This window comes from Callithrix jacchus, chromosome 1 (genome assembly GCF_049354715.1).
Source record: "Callithrix jacchus isolate 240 chromosome 1, calJac240_pri, whole genome shotgun sequence".
NCBI classification, from domain to species: domain Eukaryota; kingdom Metazoa; phylum Chordata; class Mammalia; order Primates; family Cebidae; genus Callithrix; species Callithrix jacchus.
Window position 1 is genome coordinate 42,386,351 of NC_133502.1, and position 21,497 is coordinate 42,407,847.

General features: G+C 35.7%; 2 protein-coding genes and 2 pseudogenes across 9 annotated transcripts in view; 3 read left to right on the top strand and 1 right to left on the bottom strand.

Moving 5' to 3' along the window:
- PIBF1 (progesterone immunomodulatory binding factor 1) overlaps positions 1 to 21,497 on the bottom strand; it is a 256,111-nt gene that overhangs the window by 145,813 nt on the left and 88,801 nt on the right. The gene's annotated exons all lie outside the window — the stretch shown is intronic.
- On the top strand, positions 3,454 to 4,398 carry LOC103788559 (ADP/ATP translocase 2 pseudogene; annotated as a pseudogene).
- LOC118148281 (U6 spliceosomal RNA) lies at positions 6,055 to 6,167 on the top strand (annotated as a pseudogene).
- LOC103788967 (thymosin beta-4-like) lies at positions 9,684 to 11,600 on the top strand. The gene is made up of 2 exons (XM_054243146.2): positions 9,684 to 9,713; positions 11,249 to 11,600. The coding sequence occupies exons 1-2, from the start codon at positions 9,684 to 9,686 to the stop codon at positions 11,468 to 11,470; spliced, it is 252 nt and encodes an 83-aa protein (XP_054099121.1). The 3' UTR covers positions 11,471 to 11,600.

Below are 21,497 nucleotides of genomic sequence, written 5' to 3' on the forward strand. Positions count from 1 at the left end.
CATGAGATAACATTAGAGTAAAACATTTTATTAACAGTGTTTGATTGGGTCTGTTTTCCTTTTGTGTCAACATGACAACAAGCACTTAAAATTCAGCCTGAAATATCCTCTCAACCAAGAGTATTTGTATTAGTGCTTCATAGCACTAAAAACTCAATTTCATGCTGCTTTTAATGTATATCTCATTGTTGGTCTACATTAAAGAAAAAAATTCAGAACATATAAACTGAATCTTAAAAAGTCATTAGAAAAAGCACTTTTGGGGGGGGTGTTTTTATGAAGAATAGTGTAAAGTATTAGCAGTAGCAAGATGGAGACTAATCATGCCTTTGCCCTACTTTTCCATAACATATAGCTCAAGAAAAGAAATGAATTTACTATAGTTAACATACATATTGTAAAAGGCAAAAAGGGATGTAAAAGTCATTTATTTAGATTGACTTCCTCATAACAGGCAAGTCTTACAATTATTAATTTATACAAACTAGTGTTCTGAAATGGGCTAGGGAATATTCCAAAAAACTCCTGAAGACAGCATCTGAAGTCCTGGGTCTTTATGCCTAGGTGATCTGGTAGTAAAGGTGGATCATTCGCAACACTTGCACTCCAGCCTGGGTGACAGAGTGAGACTCCATCTTAAAAAAAAAGTTATTGTTTCCAGGTTTAGATGTCAATAAAACATGAAAACAAATTACAGAGTGTGAAGAAGAGAGAAACCAAAATGCTTATAGGTTAGGTATGACCAAAGTACAAGAAAGATTAAACTCTCAAAAAATACACATTTGGATAGTAGTTAAGGTGGTAGAAGGAGACATGACAATATTCTAAAAATACGTATAAAAAAGAAATGCAAAAAGGGAGCAAAGTAGTGTGATATGACAGGCTCTGTTCTGTAACAAGTTAAAATGATTACAAATTTTACACACAATTTTAGGAATCTAAGTGTGACTTGCTAGCATACCTACAAGAATGTAATAAAGTCTATCATGAGGGCATACAAAACAGAAGAAGAAAAACGTAATATAGTAAGAACTAAATCACTATTTCCCCACCTCTTATTTCTCTCATTAGACTTAATGGACTAAATAATTACTTATTAGTATTTCTGTTAAATTCTATCTTGGGATCTTCAAACAAATATATAGTAAATATAATCTTATATTAGGCACTCATAAATACATACTATGTTATATTTTCTACAGATGTTTATGAAATGAGAAAGTTTAAAAGTTTCAGAAAATGTCTACAGATCTTGGTATCTATTTACCCATCTTTAACACTTCAGGATAAAAATGCAACAATAAAAAGCCTAATATAATCAAAGCAACTCAATAAGTATTAATTTGATTACACAAACTCCAATTTTTAACATCTTACATTATTATTTTGAAGAAAGGTCTTCTCTCAAACATTTTTTGGGCCTTTTCTTCCTATACTTTTCTATGTCCTCCACTTGCAAAAAGTGTTGCTCTTCCTCCCTAGGTTGGCTGAAATTTGGTGCTTTTATTATTGCTCCGTCTCTTATTCCTTTTCTCTCACTTTCTATTATAACTATGACTAAGTGGGTTGTGAGAGGCTTGGGATATTAATAAAAAGCCAGTGATGAGGGGAAGGATAGCAGGGGGTGGAGGGATTGGGGAAGGATAACATTAAGAGAAATACTTAATGTAGATGACGGAGGGATGGATGCAGCAAAGCACCATGGCATGTGTATATCTATGTAACAATTCTGCATGATCTACTCATGTACCCCAGTATAATAATAAATATAAATAAAAATTTTTAAAAAGTCAGTGATGAACTTTAAAGGCATTTATTATACTAAGAGGAAACTTGAATTGGCACGATGCCTGTCAGCATGTGTAGAGACCAATATAAAGAAAAGGAGCCTAACATTTGAGTGCTTTTATTTACTTTCATATACAGGTATAAACAGTTCATTTAGTCATCTCTAAAGCTCTAATACAGAAATTAGAATTATCCTTTTTAAAAAATCTTTAATTTTTGTAGGTACATATTAAGTATATGGGGTATTTTGACAGAGGCATACAATGTGTAATAATTCCATCAGGGTAAATGAGGTATCCATTACTTCAAGGATTTATCCTTCGTGTTAAAAACAATCCAATTATATTCTTTTAGTTATTTTATTTATTTGTTTGTATGTTTAGTCAGAGATGGGGTTTTGCCAGTTGGCCAGGCTGGTCTCAAACCCCTGACCTCAAGTGATCCACTCACGTTGGCCTCCCAAATTGCTGGGATTAGATGTTAGCCACCACCCCGGTCTGGTTATATTAAAATGCACAATTAGGCTAGGCATGGTGGCTCATGCTTGCAGTCCTAGAAGTTTGGGAGGCTGAGGTGGGCAGATAATTTGAGGTCAGGAGTTCAAGACCAGCCTGGCCAAAATGGTGAAAGCCTGTCTCTACTAAGAATAGAAAAAAATTAGCTGGTGTGGTGGCACATGCCTGTAATCCCAGCTACTTAGGAGGTTGAGGCGGGAGAATCACTTGAACCTGGGAGGCAGAGGCTGCAGTGGACAGAATTGCACCACTGCACTCCAGCCTAGGCTAGAGCTGCTATATGATCCACAGAGACTCTGTGTTAAAAAAAATTATTAAATTATTACGACCACAGTCACCATGTTGTGCTTCCAAATAGATCTTATTCAACCTTCCTATTTTTTGTACCCATTAACCATCCCCCTTTCTCCTCAACTACCCTTCCCTGCCTCTGGTTACCATCATTCTACTTTCTATCTCTCTGAGTTCAGTTGTTTTATTTTTTAACTCCCACAAAGAAGTGAGAACATATAAAGTCTGTCTTACTGTGTCTGGCTTATTTTACTTAACATAATGACCTCCAGTTCCATTCATGTTGTTGCAAATGACAGGATTTCATTTCTTTTTATGGCTGAAGAATACTCCATTGTATATATGTACCACATTTTCTTTACCCAGTATCTGCTGACAGACACTTGGGTTGCTTCCAAGTCTTGGCTACTGTCAATGGTGCTGCGATAAATATCAGAGTGCAGATATTTCTTTGATATACTGATTTCCTTTCTTTTGGGATACACTCAAAAACTAAAAATAGAGCTACCATATGATCCAGCAATCACTGATACAGCATAAATCTACTTTTTGTTTCCTGAGGAACCTCTAAACTGTTCTCCATAGTGGTTGTTCTAAGTTACATTCCCACGAACTGTGTATGAGGATCCTCTTCACTCCACACCCTTGTCAGCATCTGTTATTGCTTGTCTTTTGGATAAATGCTCTTTTAACTGGGGTGAGATGATGTCTCATTGCAGTTCTGATTTGCATTTCTCTGATGATCAAAGATGTTGAGCATCTTTTCATAACCCTGTTTGACATATGTATGTCTTCCTTTAAGAAATGTCTATTCGCCCGCAGCCCCGGAGTCAAAGCCGGTTCCCGGCCCAGTACCGTCCTGCAGCAAGCCTGCCTCCTCTTTCCTTTCAACATGACAGATGCCGCTGTGTCCTTCGCCAAGGACTTCCTGGCAGGTGGAGTGGCCGCAGCCATCTCCAAGACGGCGGTAGCGCCCATCGAGCGGGTCAAGCTGCTGCTGCAGGTACAGCATGCCAGCAAGCAGATCACTGCAGATAAGCAATACAAGGGTATTATAGACTGCGTGGTCCGTATTCCCAAGGAGCAGGGAGTCCTGTCCTTCTGGCACGGTAACCTGGCTAATGTCATCAGATACTTCCCCACCCAGGCCCTTAACTTCGCCTTCAAAGATAAATACAAGCAGATCTTCCTGGGTGGTGTGGACAAGAGGACCCAGTTTTGGCACTACTTTGCAGGGAATCTGGCATCAGGCGGTGCTGCTGGGGCCACATTCTTGTGTTTTGTGTACCCTCTTGATTTTGCCCATACCCGTCTAGCAGCAGATGTGGGTAAAGCTGGAGCTGAAAGGGAATTCCGAGGCCTCGGCGACTGCCTGGTTAAGATCTACAAATCTGATGGGATTAAGGGCCTGTACCAACGCTTTAATGTGTCTGTGCAGGGTATTATCATCTACTGAGCTGCCTACTGCGGTATCTATGACACTGCAAAGGGAATGCTTCCAGATCCCAAGAACACTCACATCGTTATCAGCTGGATGATCGCACAGACTGTCACTGCTGTTGCTGGGTTGACTTCCTATCCATTTGACACTGTTGGCCGCCGCATGATGATGCAGTCGGGGCGCAAAGGAACTGACATCATGTACACAGGCACACTTGACTGCTGGAGGAAGATTGCTCGTGATGAAGGAGGCAAAGCTTTCTTCAAGGGTGCATGGTCCAATGTTCTCCAAGGCATGGGTGGTGCTTTTGTACTTGTCTTGTATGATGAAATCAAGAAGTACACATAAGTTATTTCCTGGGAATGTTCCGCCTGTGAACAGGCATGTTGAATTATATAACATATCTTGAGCATTCTCGACAGACTCCTGGCTGTCAATTTATCTGTGGCAACTATTTACTGGTTGAAAATGGGAAGCAATAATATTCATCTGACCAATTTTCTCTTAAAGCCATTTCCATGATGATGATGGGACTCAATTATATTTTTTATTTCAGTCACTCCTGATAAATATCAAATTTGGAGAAATATCTAAAATAAAAAAAAAGAAATGTCTATTCATATCTTTTGCACACTTACAAATTGGATTATTAGATTGTTTTTCCTATTGTTTGAGCACCTTATATATTCTGGTTATTAGTTCCTTGTCAGATGCATAGTTCGCAAATATTTTCTCTCATTTTGTCCGTTGTTTCTTCACTTTGTTGATGCTTCCTTTGCTATGCAGGAGCTTTTTTACTTGATGTGATCCCGTTTGTCCATTTTTGCTTTGGCTGCCTGTGCTTGTGGGGTATCACTCAAGAAATCTTTGTTCAGAACAATGTCCTTGAGAGTTTCTCCAATGTTTTCTTTTAGTAGATTTATAGTGTGAAGTCTTAAATTTAAGTATTTAATCCATGTTGATTTTACTCTCGCATATGGCAAGAGACAGGGGTCTAGTTTTATTCTTCTGCATATGGACATCCAGTTTTCCCAGTATAATCTATTGAAGAGAGTATCCGTTCCCTAATGTATGTTTTTGGCATCTTTCTCAAAATAAGTTCACTAGAGATGTATGAATTTGTTTCTGATTTCTCTATTTTTTTTTCCAGTGGTCTGTGAGTCTGTTTTTATGCTAGTACCATGCTGTTTTGGTTACTATAGCACTGTAGTATATTTTGAAGTCAGGCAATGTGATTCCTCTGGTTTGTTCTTTTTACACAGGATAGTTTTGGCTATTCTGGGTCTTCTGTGGTTCCATATACATTTTGGATTTTTTTTCTACTCCTGTGAAGAACGTTATTGGTATTTTGATAGGGACTGCATTGAATCTGTAGACTGCTCTGGGTAGTATGGACATTTTAACAATATTGATTCTTCTAATCCATGAAAGTGGAATATTCCTTTCTAATTTTTGTGTGTTCTTCTCAATTTCTTGCATCAGTGTTTTATAGTTTTCATTGTAGAGATCTCTTCTTTGTTTTTGTTTTTTTCCAAGATGGAATCTTGCTCTGTTGCCCAGGCTGGAGTGAAATGGCATTATCTCAACTCACTGCAACCTCCGCCTCATGGGTTCAAGCGACTCTCCTGACTCAGCCTTCCTAGTAGCTAGGATTACAGGTGTGCACCACCATGCCTGGCTAATTTTTTGTATTTTTAGTAGAGACAGGGTTTCACCATGTTGGCCAGGCTGGTCTCAAACTCCTGACCTTGTGGTCTGCCCGCCTCAGCCTCCCAAAGTGCTGAGATTACAGGCATAAGCCACTGTGTCCAGCCATTTCTTTAATTCCTAGGTATTTAATTTTACTTGTAGCTACTTTAAATGAAATTACTTTCCTAGTTTCTTTTTCAAATTGTTCACTGTTGGCATATAGAAGTGCTACTGATTTTGATATACTGATTTTGTATCCTGCAACTTTACTGAATTTGCCTATCAGTTCTAATAGGTTTTTGGTGGAGTCTTAGAAGATCTTATATCATGGTGCTCACTTCAGCAGCACATATATGAAAACTGGAATAATACAGAGAAGATTAAGGTTAGTATGGTTCCTGCACAAGGATAACATGCAAATTCGCAAAGCATTTTTTTTTTTTTTAAAAAAAGACCCTACCATTTAGTAATAAGAATAATTTAGCTTCTTCCTTAACAATTTGATTGCCCTGTATTTCATTTCCTTGTCTGGTTGCTTTAGCTGTGACTTCTAGTGCTATGTTGAATAACAGTGGTGAAAGTGGGCAAGCGATTATTCTCTTTTTAGAGATAAAGATCCTGAGACTCAGAGAAGTTAATAACATGCCCAAGTAAGCAGAAAAGCTGAAATCTGCCTCAGATTCAAGTCTGCCTCAAATTTCTGGGCCCTTATGCTCTAACACTCAATATCCAAGAGAGAAAGTCATATTAAAAAAAATAAAAGTAAAGCAGGTACCAAAAGCACATACTGAATTTCCAGCAGCATATCAATGGCAGATAAGTATGGACAGAGATGACTAAATTAGAAAGACACTGACAAACTATATGACTGAAAAATGAATTTAAAAAACAGGTAACAGCTCTCCACAAAAACAAAACACAAAAAGGCTCTCCAAGGGAGAGAAAAACCTTTTTTTGGTGTCAGGGGTTTAAGGAGGTTCAGGTCATTAAAGGGTGGCATGGGAAGTCAGAGATAAAATTTATTTCCCTCGCTTGGGGCAAAGATAGTTCTGTACCTTACCAACTCCTATAGTCTGTGTATGAATTTTAAAAAAAGGTGTTTCCTTTCAAATTATCCTCAAGACAAAAAGAGTGACCCCTTTTATGTAAGTCCTTATAAAGTCTCTCCCATTGAGCAGTCCCTCATTATTTTGAAAAGGCAAAATACGGTTTAGGAAAGACACACTGGCTTGTGAAGCAAATTTTGAAATCTAATTTTGTTTATGTGAAAGAATCAGTAAAAATGGGACCAAAGATATAACACAGATTTAATAATTATTTCTGGGATACAGCCTCACAACTACACTGAGAAAAGGTTTTGGAGTTTACTGAAAAAAGAAACATAAGTAGTTGATTTTTAAGATCACAAACACACCAAAAGAACAAATGGGGGAAAAAAATTATTTGAATAGACACTGTGGCTAAAAATAAAAATTCAGTCACGGTATCATCTAGGGATTCAAACAGTGAAAAAATTTAAAAAGTAGTGAAAAATGAAGTGGAAACTACTAGTTGATTCAAAAAGTGCTGCATGAAACATCTCTACAGTGAGAATCACTAAATACAGCTCAAAGAATTTCAGAGATAATACAAATGAAAAAACATTCCTTGCTAACAGATACAAAGAATCAATATTGTTAAAATGACCACATTGCCCAAAGACAGTAAATTCAATGCTATTCCTATCAAATTACCCATGACATTTTCACATAACGAGAAAAAAAGCTATTCTAAAATTCAAATGGAACCAAAAAAGAGAGAAAGAAATCCTAAGCAAAAAAAACAAAAAGAAACAAAATAAAACAACAACAACAAAAACCAAAGTTAGAGGCACCACAATACCTTACTTCAAGTACAAGCCTACAGTAACCAAAACGGCATGGTACTGGTATAAAAACAGACACATAGGCCAATGGAACAGGACAGAGAACCCAGAAATAAAGCCAAACACACCTGCAACCATCTGATTTTTAGCAAAGTCAACAATAACAATGAATTAGGAAAGAACTCCCTATTCTTAAATGTTATTAGGATAACTGGCTAATCATATGCAGAAGATTGAGACTGGACCCCTTCCTTATACCAGGTACAAAAATCAACTCAAAATCGACTAAAGACTTAAAGACCCAGAACTATAAAATCCCTAGAAGAAAACCTAGGAAATTTAGCCTTGGCAAATAATTTAGGACTAAGAACCTAAAAACAACTGCAACAAAAATAGAAACTGGTAAGTGGGATCTAATTAAACTAACAAGCTTTTGCACAGCAAAAGAAATATAGTAAACAGGCAATCTATAGAATGGAAGAAGCTATTCACAATCTATGCATCCAACAGAGGTCTACTAACCAGAGTCAATACAGAACTTAAAACATTCAACAAGCAAAAAAACCCCAAACAATTCCATTAAAAAATGGGCAAAGAACATGAACAGGCATTTTTCAAAAGAAGTCATGCATTTGGCCAATAAATACATGACAAAAATGCTCAGCATCACTAATTATTAGAGAAATGCAAATTAAAACCAGGAACTACCATCTCACACCAGTCAGAATGTCTATTATTAAAAAATCAAAAGAATAGCAGATGTCAGTAAGGTTGTGGAGAAAAGGGAACACTTAAACACTGCTGATGGAAATGTCAATTAGTTCAGCCACTGTGGAAAGCACTGTGGAGATTTCTCAAAGAACTTAAAGCTACCATTCAATCCAGCAATCCCACTACTGGGTATTGGAAAGGTATTCAAAGGAAAACAGATCATGCTAACAAAAAGACACATGCACTCATATGTTCACTGTGGCAGTATTCACAAAAGCAAAGACATGCAATCAACCTAGATGCTCGTCAATGGTGGACTGGATTAAAAAAATGGGGTACATATACATCATGGAATACTATTCAGCCATAAAAAAGCTAAACACTGAATACACATAAATACAAAAAGGGAACAATACACACTGGGAACTACTTGAGCTGGAAGGGTGGCTTGGGTTGAAAAACTACCTGTTGGGTACCATGCTCATTACCTGGGTGATAGGATTATTTGTACAACAAACCTCAGCAACACACAAGTTACCTAAGTAACAAATCTGCACATGTATCCCCTGAACCTAGAATTCAAATACATACAAATGTATATAATAAGAAATCTAAAACTAAAACAAAAAGTGCCTCAATCTTGAAGCTTCATGAGATTGAAGTATTTTTTAATGTAATGTGACTTTAAATATTTATTTATTTTTATAGTTTCAATTTTTATTTTAGATTCAGAGGGTTAAATATCCATGAATAATTTTATTAAGCAAGGGTTCTAAAGCCAGACTGCATGGGTTAAATTCCATACCACTCTTTACTACCTGTGTCTCAGCTTCCATATTTATAAAATGAGAGTAATAGTGATAATCTCATTAGGTAATTAGGATAACTAAGTGGGTTAATATTAGTAAAATGGTTAAAACTGTGTTGGCACAGTAAGCACTATGTGTTTGTTAAATTAAACATTCAAGTTTGCTGAAGTGTTTTGTTTTAAAGCTTGTCATAAGAAAAATAACAGATGACTTTATATGTTTTCCTGGCTGCAGGAGTTCCAATTTTTAGTCTGGCCAAGATGTCTTATCATGTTCCCTATGTTTTTCCTTAAAGCATGAGATGTTCTAATACTTTAAAATATAGGAATTTTGGAAGCACAGAATTTGATTTTTCTTCCAGTCAGTGGAATGTGTCCTATCCTTACCAAGAAACAGAGCTACACATTCAAAGTAATAATTTTCCTACCGTGCTGAAGAGATGTATGGGAAAAAGAACAGCTGATATCTCAAAAGCATCAATAAATGGTGACCCATCTACTCAGACTTGTGAATGGTCTCAGAGAAACAGATAAGCACTTAGCAGTGTTGCTTAACTGATGCTGCTAAAAGCTAGCATGCAAATAGCTTTTGTAAAGGACCAAAGAGTAAGTATTTTAGGCTTTGTGGACAGTAGAGTTTCTGTTGCAACAACTCAACTGTGCAGTTGTAGCAGAAAAGCAGCCATAATTTATAAATAAATGAGTAGAACTATGTTCCAATAAAACTTTATATACACTAACATCTGCATTTCAGGTAATTTTCATGTGTTATCAAGTCTTTATTTTTATTTCCCCTTCATAATTAAAAAAAAAAAATCACAAACCAATCTTATCTTGCAGGCTGCCCAAAAACAGATGGTAGGCTGGGTTTGGCCTATAGGCCATATATCCAACAGAGGCTTGTCGACCTCTGGTTTGAATTAAGAGAAGCTGTGGGAAATTAAGGATGGCATACTGACCAAATCCATGACCTAGATCTTATGGCAGCTTGGAATTGTTTTATTCAAAATCTATTAGATTATTGTATTCTCTATAGTTGGCATTCTAAAACTGCCTTCTTTTATTAAGACTCTCAGGTCCTTTAGAGTCTTCTTCATTGTCATTTGATGACTTCCTTTTTACTAAGGTCAAGATCTGTCCCATAAGGGTTTATTTCAATTCCCTCCTCCCTACCTTAAAACTTGTTTATATTCTAATTTTCTTTTTTTCCCTACACTCCTAATCAGAACATTCCTTCTCTGGTTGGAAGGATTGTAGGCCTCCTTCATTTCTTGATACAAAATAACTTTAACCTCCTCAATTATCACATTTAGCTTACATTTTCAAACTTTCCTTTTTCAAGTTCTTTCTCCCAGAAAATATAGTAATTCCTAACATTTATGTGCCCAGAAACAGCGTCAAAATGCCAGTTAAAACCAAAAAAGAAAAAGAATGAAAAACAAAAATAGAACAAAGAATGAGGGCAAAAAGTAGAAAAAAATACATATGGTAGATGCAAATCCAACTACAGTATATCAGTAATCACTTAGTATGTAAATGTTCTAAATTCACAATTAAATAAGAGATTGTCAGATTAAAAAAACCACCCAACTATATATTGCCTAAAAGAAATGCACTTTAGATATCAAGATACATGTAGATTAAAAGCGGATGGAGAAAAATATACCATTATAACACTACTCAAAAGAAAGTGGGAATAGCTTATATTAATTTCAGACAGAACAAACTTCAGAGTAAGAAAAGTTATCAAGGATAAAGAGGGGTATTACATAATGATAAAGGGAGGGGAATTACATAATGATAAAGGGGTTCATTTTCCAAGGAAATATAATAATCCTTAACATTTACATGTCAAAGAACAGTGTCAAAATACATGAGTCAGAACTGACAGAGCTTCAATAAGAAATATATGAATCTACTACTATAGCTGAAGACTGCAACACCCAGTATTAGAAATAAACAAATCCAGCTGGCAGAAAATCATTAAGGACATAGAATTCAACACCATCAATCAATTGGTTGTAACCACAATTTATTCAGAAACAGCAGAATACACATTCTTTTAAAGCTCACACGAAACATAGATATGCAGAAGATAGACTGCGTCCTAGGCCATAAGCACACATGAACAAAGTTAAAAGAATAAAAATCTGGACAACTCGGTGGTGGCCACTGCGCAGACCAGACTTCGCTCGTTCGTGCGCCTCGCTCCACTTTTCTCCGCAACCAAGTCTGACAAACCCGATATGGCTGAGATCGAGAAATTCGATAAGTCGAAACTGAAGAAGACAGAAACGCAAGAGAAAAATCCACTGCCTTCCAAAGAAACGATTGAACAGGAGAAGCAAGCAGGCGAATCGTAATGAGTCGTGCGCCGCCAATATGCACTGTACATTCCACAAGCATTGCCTTCTTATTTTACTTCTTTTAGCTGTTTAACTTTGTAAGATGCAAAGAGGTTGGATCAAGTTTAAATAACCGTGCTGCCCTTTCACATCAAAGAACTACTGACAACGAAGGCCGCGCCTGCCCCTCCCATCTATCTGTCTATCTGTCTGGCAGGGAAGGAAAGAACTTGCATGTTGGTGAAGGAAGAAGTGGGGTGGAGGAAGTGGGATGGGACGAATGTGAAATCTAGAGTAAAACCAAGCTGGCCCAAGGTATCCTGCAGGCTGTAATGCAGTTTAATCAGAGTGCCATTTTTTTTTTTGTTCAAATGATTTTAATTATTGGAATGAACAATTTTTTTAATATGCAAATAAAGTTTAAAAACTTAAAAAAAAAAAGAATAAAAATCTTATGCTCTCTACTCTCAAACCACAATGTAATTAAACTAGAAATTAACAATAAAAAGATAACTGGAAAATTCTACAACATGTGGATATTAGAAGAAAACTCAAGAGAAATTAGAAAATATTTTAAATGAAATGAAAATGAAAATACAACTTGTGGAACGTAGCAAGAGCAATGCTTGGAAAATTAATAGCACTGAATATGTGTATTAGAAAAGAAGAAAGATCTAAAATCAATCATCTAAACTTCTACCTTAGGAAACTAGAAAAAAAGAGAGTGAATTAAATTGAAAGTCAGTACTAAGAAAAAAAATTACTGCAGAAATCTAAAGAAAACCAATGACATCTAAAGTGCTTCTTTGGGGAAAAAAATCAATAAAATCAGTAAAACTTTAGCTACACTAGAAGAAAAAGAGAGGACCTAAATTGCTAACATCAGAAATGAAACAGTGGTCATTATTACAGATCCCCTAGACACTAAAAAGATAATCAAAAGAATACTATGAACAATTCTGTGCCCACAAACTTCATAAACTGGACAAATGGACCAATTCCTTGAAAGACACAATCTGCTAAAACTGACATAAGAAGAAACAAAGAATCTGAAGAGGCCTACATGTATTTTAAAATATTTAATCAATAATTTAAACCTTCCAAAGCAGAAAGGACAGGCCCAGATGGGTTCACTGCTAAGTTCTACCAAATATCTAAGGAAGAAATTATACCAGTTCTCTACAGTATCCACCAGAGGCTAGAAGCAGAAGGAATACTTGCCAATTTATTCTGTGAGGCCAGCATCATTCAAATACCAAAACCAGACAATGACATTACAGGAAAAAAAACCAAGAGACCAATATCTCTCATAAATATAGATACAAAAACCCTCAACAAATTATTAATAAATTGAAACTAACTGTGCATAAAAAGAATTACATACCACAACCAAGTGAGATTTATACCAGTTATGCAAAGCTGGTTCAAAATTTGAAAAATCAATTAATGTGATCCATCACATCAACAAGCTGAGGAAGGAAAACCCTAAGATCCTGTCAGTAGGTGCAGAGAAAGTATTTGACAAAATCTAACAATGGCTGATAATACAAACTCTCAGTAAATGAAGAAGAGTGGGGAACCTCCTCAACTTGATAAAAAATAACACAAAAATCCTACAGATAACATCTTAATGGTAAGAAACTTGAAGTTGTCCAACTAAGATCAGAAACTTTTATACATAATACTTGAAGTTAGTGCTAACTACAATAAGAAAAGAGAATAAAAAGCATATAGATTGGTAAGGAAGAAATAACACTGTCTTTCTATGCAGATAGTATGACTGTTTATGTAGAAAATCTGAAAGAATTGGCCAAGAACTACTGGAACTAATAAGTGATTATAGCAATGTTGATGGATTCAAGGGCAGTATACAAAGGCCAATCACTTTCCTATATATCTGCATTGAACAGGTGGAATTTCAAGTTAAAAACACAATTAACATTTATATTAACAACACTTAAAATAAAATCTTTAGGTATAAATCTAAAAGAACATGTACAAGAGCTATATGAGGAAAACTAAAAACTCTGATAAAAAAAATCAAAGAACTAAACAATGTAAAATACTCTATGTATATGGGTAAGAAGAATCAATACTGTGAAGATGTCAGTTCTTCCCAGATTGACTTATAGATTCAATGTAATCCCAATAAAAATCCCTGCAAGCTATTTTGTGGATATTGACAAACTGATTCTAAAGTTAACATGGAAAGGCAAAAGACCCAGAATAGCCTATATTACATGGAAAGAGAAGAACAAAGCTAGTAGACTGACACTATCCAACTTTGAGACTTACTATAAAGTTACAGACACAGGAAGGTGCAGTATGGGCAAAAGAATGGACAAATAGATCAATGGAACAGAATACTGAGCCCTGTAGCAGACCCACACAGTCAACTATCTTTGACAAAAAGACAAAGGGAATACTGATGGAAAGATAGTCTTTATTTTGAGACAGAGTCTCGCTCTGTCACCAGGCGCCAGGCTGGAGTGCAGTGGCATGATCTCGGCTTTTTAACATATGTTGCTGGAACAATAGGACATCCACATGCAAAAAAAAGAATCTAAACACAGACCTCACATTTTTGCAAAAATTAACTCAAAATAAATCACATACCTAAATGTAAAATGCAAAATTATAAAACTCCTAAGATAACACAGACAACAATCTAGATGACCTTGGTCTGGGCCATGACTTTTTAGACAAAACAACAAATGCATAATCCATGAAAAAAAGAATAAACTGGCCTTTATTAAAGTCAAAAGTTTCTGCTCTGTGAAAGACACCATCAAGAGGAAGAAAATAAAAACTCCAGACTGGGAGAAAATACTTGCAAAATACATATCTAATGAAGGATTGTTATCCAAAATATACAAAGAACTTTTAAAACTCAACAATAAGAAAACAAACAATGCTATTAAAAAACAGGCCAAAGACCTTAACAGCCACGTCACCAAAGAAGTTACATAGATGGCCAATAAGCACATGAAAAGACACTCTACATCATATGTCATCAGGAAAATGCAAGTTAAAACGAGATACCACTATACATGTATTAAAATGGCCCAAATCCAGAACACTGTCAATACCAAATGCTGACAACGATATGAAGCAACAGGAATTCTCACTCACTGCTGGTGGAGATGTATACTGGTATGCATACTTTGGAAAACAGTTTCATGGTTTCTTCCTCTTTTTTTTCCCCCACACTATACTGACACATTTTGTGGTTTCTTACAAAACTAAGCACTCTTACTATAAGATCCAACAATCAAACTATTTGAATATTTGCCCAAAGGAGTTAAACACTTATCTACACAAAAACCTGCACAAGGATGTTTATAGCAGATTTATTCATAACTGCCATAACCTGGAAGCAGTGAAATGTCCTTCAGTAGGTGACTAGATGAACTGTGATACATCTCAGCAATAGAATGTTATCCAGCACTGAAAGATATGACCTATGAAGTCATAAAAAGACAGGGAGAAACCTTAAATGCATATTACTAAATGAAAAAAGTCTGAAAAGGTTACATACTGTACAATTACGACATTTTGAAAAAGGTAAACCCAAGAGGACAGTAAAATAATACAGGTATGAAACTATTCTGCATGGTACTATATTGCTGAATATATGCATGGCAGATTTGTCCAAACATATAGAATGTACAACCCCAAGAGTGAACTTGGACAAAAGATGAAGCGAAGGAATTAAAAAGTAATTGGACCAAGAGTGAACCCTAATAAAAACTATGGCATTTGGGTGATAATGATTTGTCAGATTCATCAATTGTAACAAATGTAGCACTCTAGTGGGGGATGTTCATAATGGGGTAGGCTATACAAGTGCAGGGGTAGACATTATATGAGCAATCTGTACTTCCTTCCAATTTTGTAGTGAACCTAAAAGTGCTGTAAAAAATAAAGTCTAATTGAAAACTAGCTTTACTGAAGCATAAATTACATACAAAATTTACCAATTTTAAGTGTGCAAGTTCGTAAGTTTCAACAAATGTTTATAGTAATGCAACCATGACTACAATCATAACATGCGTTTCCATCACCCCCAAAACCTCTCTGTGCTGCTGCTTTTCAGTCTGTTCTCTCATTTCACCTCTGGCTCTAGGCAACTGTCAAATGGATTTGTGTCATTAGCCTGCCTTTTCTATTATATCATATAAGTGGAATCAAACAGTATGTAGTCTTTTGTGATTGCCTTCTTTCAACATAGTGCTTTTATAATAAAAAGATTTTCCATTTATAAGTAGTTTCTTCTTTTTTTCTTGCTATATAGTATTCCACAGCATGTATAAACCCAAATTTAGTTCGATGCACTAGTTGTTTCAATTTAGGGATATTAAAAATATAGCTGCTATAAACATTTACATAGAAGTCCTTATATGTATATAGGTTTTTCATTTCTCTTAAGTAAATAACTAGAAGTAGAAATGTTGGACCTTATACTAAGTTTATGTTTAACCTTATAAAAACTGTCAAATCATTTCCAAAGTGACTATGATTCTGCATTCACATAAGTGATGTGTGGACATTCCAGTTAACTGACAATCTTACCAACACTTGTAATATCAGTGTTTTAAAATCTAGCCATACTAGTTGTTGTAGTGGTGATGAATTCTGGTGTAACTTCCATTTCCTGATGATTGATAACAGCATCTTTTCTTGTGCTTATTGGTCATCTGTAGTTCTACTTTCATAAACTGTCTGTTCAAATCTGTTGGCCATTTAAAAAAATTTTAAATTGAGTAGCTTGTCTTAAGTTGCAAAAATTCTGGATGTTAGCCCTTCATTAGATATGCAGTTTTCAAATATTTTCCTCAAGACCATGGCTGGTCTTTCTCCTTTCTTATCAGAAGAGCAAAATTTCATTTTGAGTAAGTTCAGTTTAACAAGTTTTTCCTTTTTTCCCCAACTACCAGCCAAGTTGGAATATCAAGTTTTTCTTAGGCTGGGCGTGGTGGTGGCTCATGCCTGTAATCCCAGTACTTTGCGAGGCTGAGGCAGGTGGACTGCTTGAGTTCAGGAGTTCCAGACCAGCTTGACCACCATGGTGAAACCCCATCTCTACTAAAAAATGCAAAACTGGCTGGGCATGGTGGTGCATGCCTGTAATCCCAGCTACTTGAGAGGCTGAGGCAGCAGAATCGCTTGAACCCGGGAGGTAGAAGTTAAGCCGTGATGGCGCCCACTGCCCTGTAGCCTGGGCAACAAGAGTGAGATTCTGTCTCAAAAAAAAAAAGAAAGAAAAAGTTTTTCTTAATGGTTCATGTTCTTTATGTCCTATTTATGCAATCTTTGATAACTCAAGGTTTCTAAGGTTTTCCTTTTTTTCCTAGTTTTCTAGTTTTTGATCTTACATTTAATGTATGAATAATTACAAATTAATTTTTATATGTATGAAATAGGGATGGAGGTTTACTTTTTTTTGTATATGGTATCTAAATGGTCTAGCAAGATTTGTTGAAAAGATTATCATCTCCTCATTGACTTATCTAGGCACCTTCATGTTTCTTTTTCAAAGTTGTTTTGGATATTCTGGTCCTTTCGATTTCCATGTAAATTTTAGGTTAGCAGATTAGACTACAAAAAATGTCTGTTGAGTTTTTGACCAGAATTGCACTGAATCTATAAATCAGTTTGGGATAATCTGGCACTATAGCATATTAAGTGTTCAAATCTATGAACATGATATCTTGCTTCACTTATTAGGTCTTTCTTATTTTTCCTTGGCAATATTTACTATTTACTAGCTTTCAGTGTACAGGTCCTGTACTTGCTTCATGTTTTCTCAATTTGATCCCTAAGTATTTGTTATTTTTCTGCTATTGTTAAGGTTTATTTTAGATAAGTAATTTCCAATTTTTAAATGAATAATGCTAACATACAGAAATACAATTAAATTTTTTCACAGTAAACTATATCCTATAATCTTGCTAAAGTTACTTACTAGTTTTTGTAATTTATTTCTAAATCCCAGCCATGACATTTTCAGAAAACAACCTCTTTGAGCCTTAATTTCCTCACAGAAATAAAGCAGTTATTAGAAATAAAAATTGAGACTAGAATCAATCAAACAAACAAAACTAAAACATTTAGCCCAGTATTACCCTACAGCAATTATTAAATCTCTTCCCAAATTTCACAGCACTTACTACAGGTTTCGGCATTGTTGATATGTCCCGAATCTTTATCTACAGGCTTGTCCTTTCTCCCAGGTTTGAGATCCTTATACTCATTTGTCAGCTCTATTTCTATACCTAAATGGTGCTTTGGCATTTCAAGTACAATTCCTAAATCAAAATTACAGCCTTCATTAGCACATGAATCACTTCTGTTTTTGGAAAGTCCTATTTCTAATAATGAAATCACTGTCATCTTAAACTACCCAGCAAATTCTCTAAGAATCACTGATAACTCTCCAAGATAATTCCAATTATTGTCAGTTGCTGCATCCTATAATAATCACAATGGCTAATATTTAACACATTGTGTAACAAATACTATGTCTTAGACTCATTTAATCCTCACAACTTTATGAGTTGTTACTATTATTATATTTTATACATGAGGAAACTGAGACATAGAGATTAAGTAACTTTCCTGAAGTCGAGCACCCAGGAACAATAGAGCTAGTATGATAACCTCCTAGGCTATTTACACTCCAGAAACAGTATTCTTAAACATAAATTATATTGCCTCTATTGTAAGAGGATCCATCTGTTAGTGGTGATATAGGGACTGGGTGCTATTAAATGATATTAGGGTAGATTCAAAAAATGTCTAAATGCTTTATTAAAATAAGCATCCCTTACCATGAGGCTTTTGAAAAAGGGGCTAGCAGCAAATGGGAAATAAAATTATGATGACTTTATTAGCTGGGCTTATAGTTAAAACTCCAACTAAGAGTTCTTGCATAGAACTCTGATAAGGTTTAAGAGAGGACATTAAACCCCAACACCATCTTAAAACTGGCTGGCTCCTGGAGATTACATACATTAGCATATCTATATTGCAGAAGCCTGACAAGTGGTGCAAGTGAGCTCCAACACTGTTTTTCCAGAGCTAGGAAAAGATGACGTGGAAGGGGAAGCTCTAATCATGACTGGGATCATTTAGAGAAAGACCACCTGAGGCCATGCATGGTAGCTCACGCCAGTAATCCCAGCACTTTGAGAGGCTGAGGCAAGTGGATCACGAGGTCAGGAGTTTAAGACCAGCCTGACCAAGATAGTGGTCTACTACAAATACCTACTAAAAATACAAAATACAAAATTAGTATATACTAAAAGTACAAAAATTAGCTGGGTGTGGTGGTGGGTGCCTGTAATCCTAGCTACTGAGGAGGCTAAGGCAAGAGAATCACTTGAACCCAGAAGGTGGAAGTTGCAATGACCTCAGATCGGGGCACTGCACTCCAGCCTAGGTAACAGAGCAAGACTCTGACTCAAATATATTTTGCAATATGATCTAAATGCGTAAAAATTTCTTTTCTTTGTGAGGGATGGAGGAGGGCGATAGCGAACAGGTGGAAAAATCTCTACCACCCATCACCTCCGAGTTGCATTTCTAAAACCAATTTTCCCATCTTTACTCTCTATGCCACCATCCAATTCAGGCCATAGTTACTAATTGCCTGGACTTCAGGCACTCCTATTCAGGGCATCTTGAATTACTATAAACATATATACATATATTACTTCCAAGCTAATTCTCTAAAATGTAAATTTTATCATGTCAGCCTTCACTACCCACTGTAGTAAATAAAAGCTCTTTATTCTCACATTGCAGCTACCAAAAAAATGAAACTGTTTATCCTTATCTCCTATCTATTTGTACACTCCAAATCAGGTGAATGAATTATCTGCTGTTTCTTGACAATTCTTTAATTTTGTTTCTTCTATATTTAGGTTTACAAAGTTTTTGGAATAGTCTTTTCTCATATCTACATGTTAAATTTCACACTTCAAATGCTCGTTTCATGTACCACCTCTTCTAAAAGGCCATTCCCAAAACAGATAGGGACATTCGCAGCCTACAACAGACTTCTTAACATACATAAAATTTTGCTTTAAAATATAAATATGTATATAATGTATTTCAGCTCTTTGAAAACAAATTATGTTTTAATTTTTAAAATTCTCTACAGTGTGTCATGCACAAAGGTTCAATAAATATTGACTTGAACAATTTCTAGCCCACTATAGGAAAAGTTTAAAGAGATACTTTAGCATTTTATTTCTCTTTCCATAGTCCATACTCAAACAAAGAGAAATCTGAGCACACATACATATTTTTCTCCAGATTCTCGTCTGAAACCATGGGGAGAGATATGTTTCTCTTTTGCCTTTTGATGTACTCAGTAAAGTGCTGAGTTCATAATGTTGTCTCTCGTTTTAAATAAAAGGAAACAAGGCAAGCAACATTAAACATTTGAAATTGACAGGAAGGGAATGTTAGGTTCATCCATACATTAAAGAATTTAGGACAGAGAACAGTTCATAGAATGGGCTATGGAGACTGAATTCTCACAGGAAAAAGGCAGTCATGGCAATTAATTTCCATTAGGTTCTATTATAAAATGGTAATGGAAAATAAGTTTAACTATATGGAATTGTACATCATGTACAATTATGTGGGAACAAATTTATAACATTTATCAGATGGCATCTGCAATTAATTCATAAAAGTGGTTATACAATTAAACTGTAATTTTTACAAAAAACGTTCATAAAAAAATAACTTTTTTCATAATCCTACCTAAATAAACTCAAAAGAATTACTATTACTAGTCTTTTTCACTGAAAACTCATGAAATACTTGAGTCATTTAAGTCAATATTGCTCTAGTGGTCTGTATCATTAAAGGTGTGTGTGTGTGTGTGTATGTGTCTGTTTAAGTAGCCATAACCTTTGGCTATACCTTGGTATAACTTATTCTTTGTAAACACTGTCTAAAACTTGTGGAATGAAAACTCATACAGAAGAATAAAGAGAGGCAATCAGAGCAAATGACTTTCTTACAAGTGGAATGCTTAATATTTAGTTAGGGTATAGACAATAACGGGGAAGAAGTTGTTTCTTCCATTAAATTTTTTTTTTTTTGGGTAGAGCTGGGGTCTCACTATGTTGCCTAGATGGATTTCTAACTCCAAGTCTCTAGTGATTCTCCTACCGTGGCCTCCCAAAGTGTTGGGATTACAGAACAAGCCACTGCACCTGGCCATGGAAAAGGTTGTTTCTATAATGAAGAAGTGATATTGCTTATACTGGATACCAAGCTGAAGTATCTATTAACTTACTTCTGGATCAAATGTACAGTTTAAACTACGGCAAAACATGACACAAAAGAATAGACATGTTCTGTTGCACCAACATACAGAACATTCCATTCTTATAAATGACAGGCTATTTACCATACCTTGACTTTCCCGTAAACTACTTTTATAAACTATTTCAAAGCTAACATTTCATTGTCATTTATGGGTATGTGAGTTCCTTTATAGGTATGTGAGTTCTTTAACAGGTTTGCATATGGATAGCCTATCTGACTAGAATGAACAAGGTGCATTCTTGCCCGAAGGCAGGGAGAATCTTTTTTTTTTTTTTTTAAGAGAGACAGAGTTTTGCTCTGGTGCTCAGGCAGCAGTATAGTGGCACCATCTTAGCTCAGTGTAGCCTCAAACTCTGAGGCTCAAGGGATCCTTCCACCTCAGCCTCCTGAGTAGCTGGGATTACAGGCACAAGCCACTATGTGTGATTAATCTTTTAATTTTTGTATAGAGCTGGGGTCTCACTTTGTTGCCCAGGCTGAACCTGAACTCCTGGCCTCCAGTAATCCTCCTGCCTCAGCCTCCTAAAGTGTAGGGATTACAGGAGTGAACCACCACGCACAGCCCAGAGACATATTATTTTGGGCATCTGCCATCTTCATGATTTTAGACAAAAAGAATTTTAGAAATCATAGGCATCATTACATGCAGAGAATCTATAAATAATCTCACTAAGAAAAATTCACATTTTGGGTCCAA

Excerpts from the sequence above, each read along its gene's own strand:
- LOC103788967 (XM_054243146.2), top strand. The coding sequence starts at position 9,684 with ATGCAAATAGCTTTTGTAAAGGACCAAAGA. Across the intron at positions 9,714-11,248 it reads CTTTTGTAAAGGACCAAAGA|AATAAAAATCTGGACAACTC; the intron begins GTAAGTATTTTA and ends CAAAGTTAAAAG.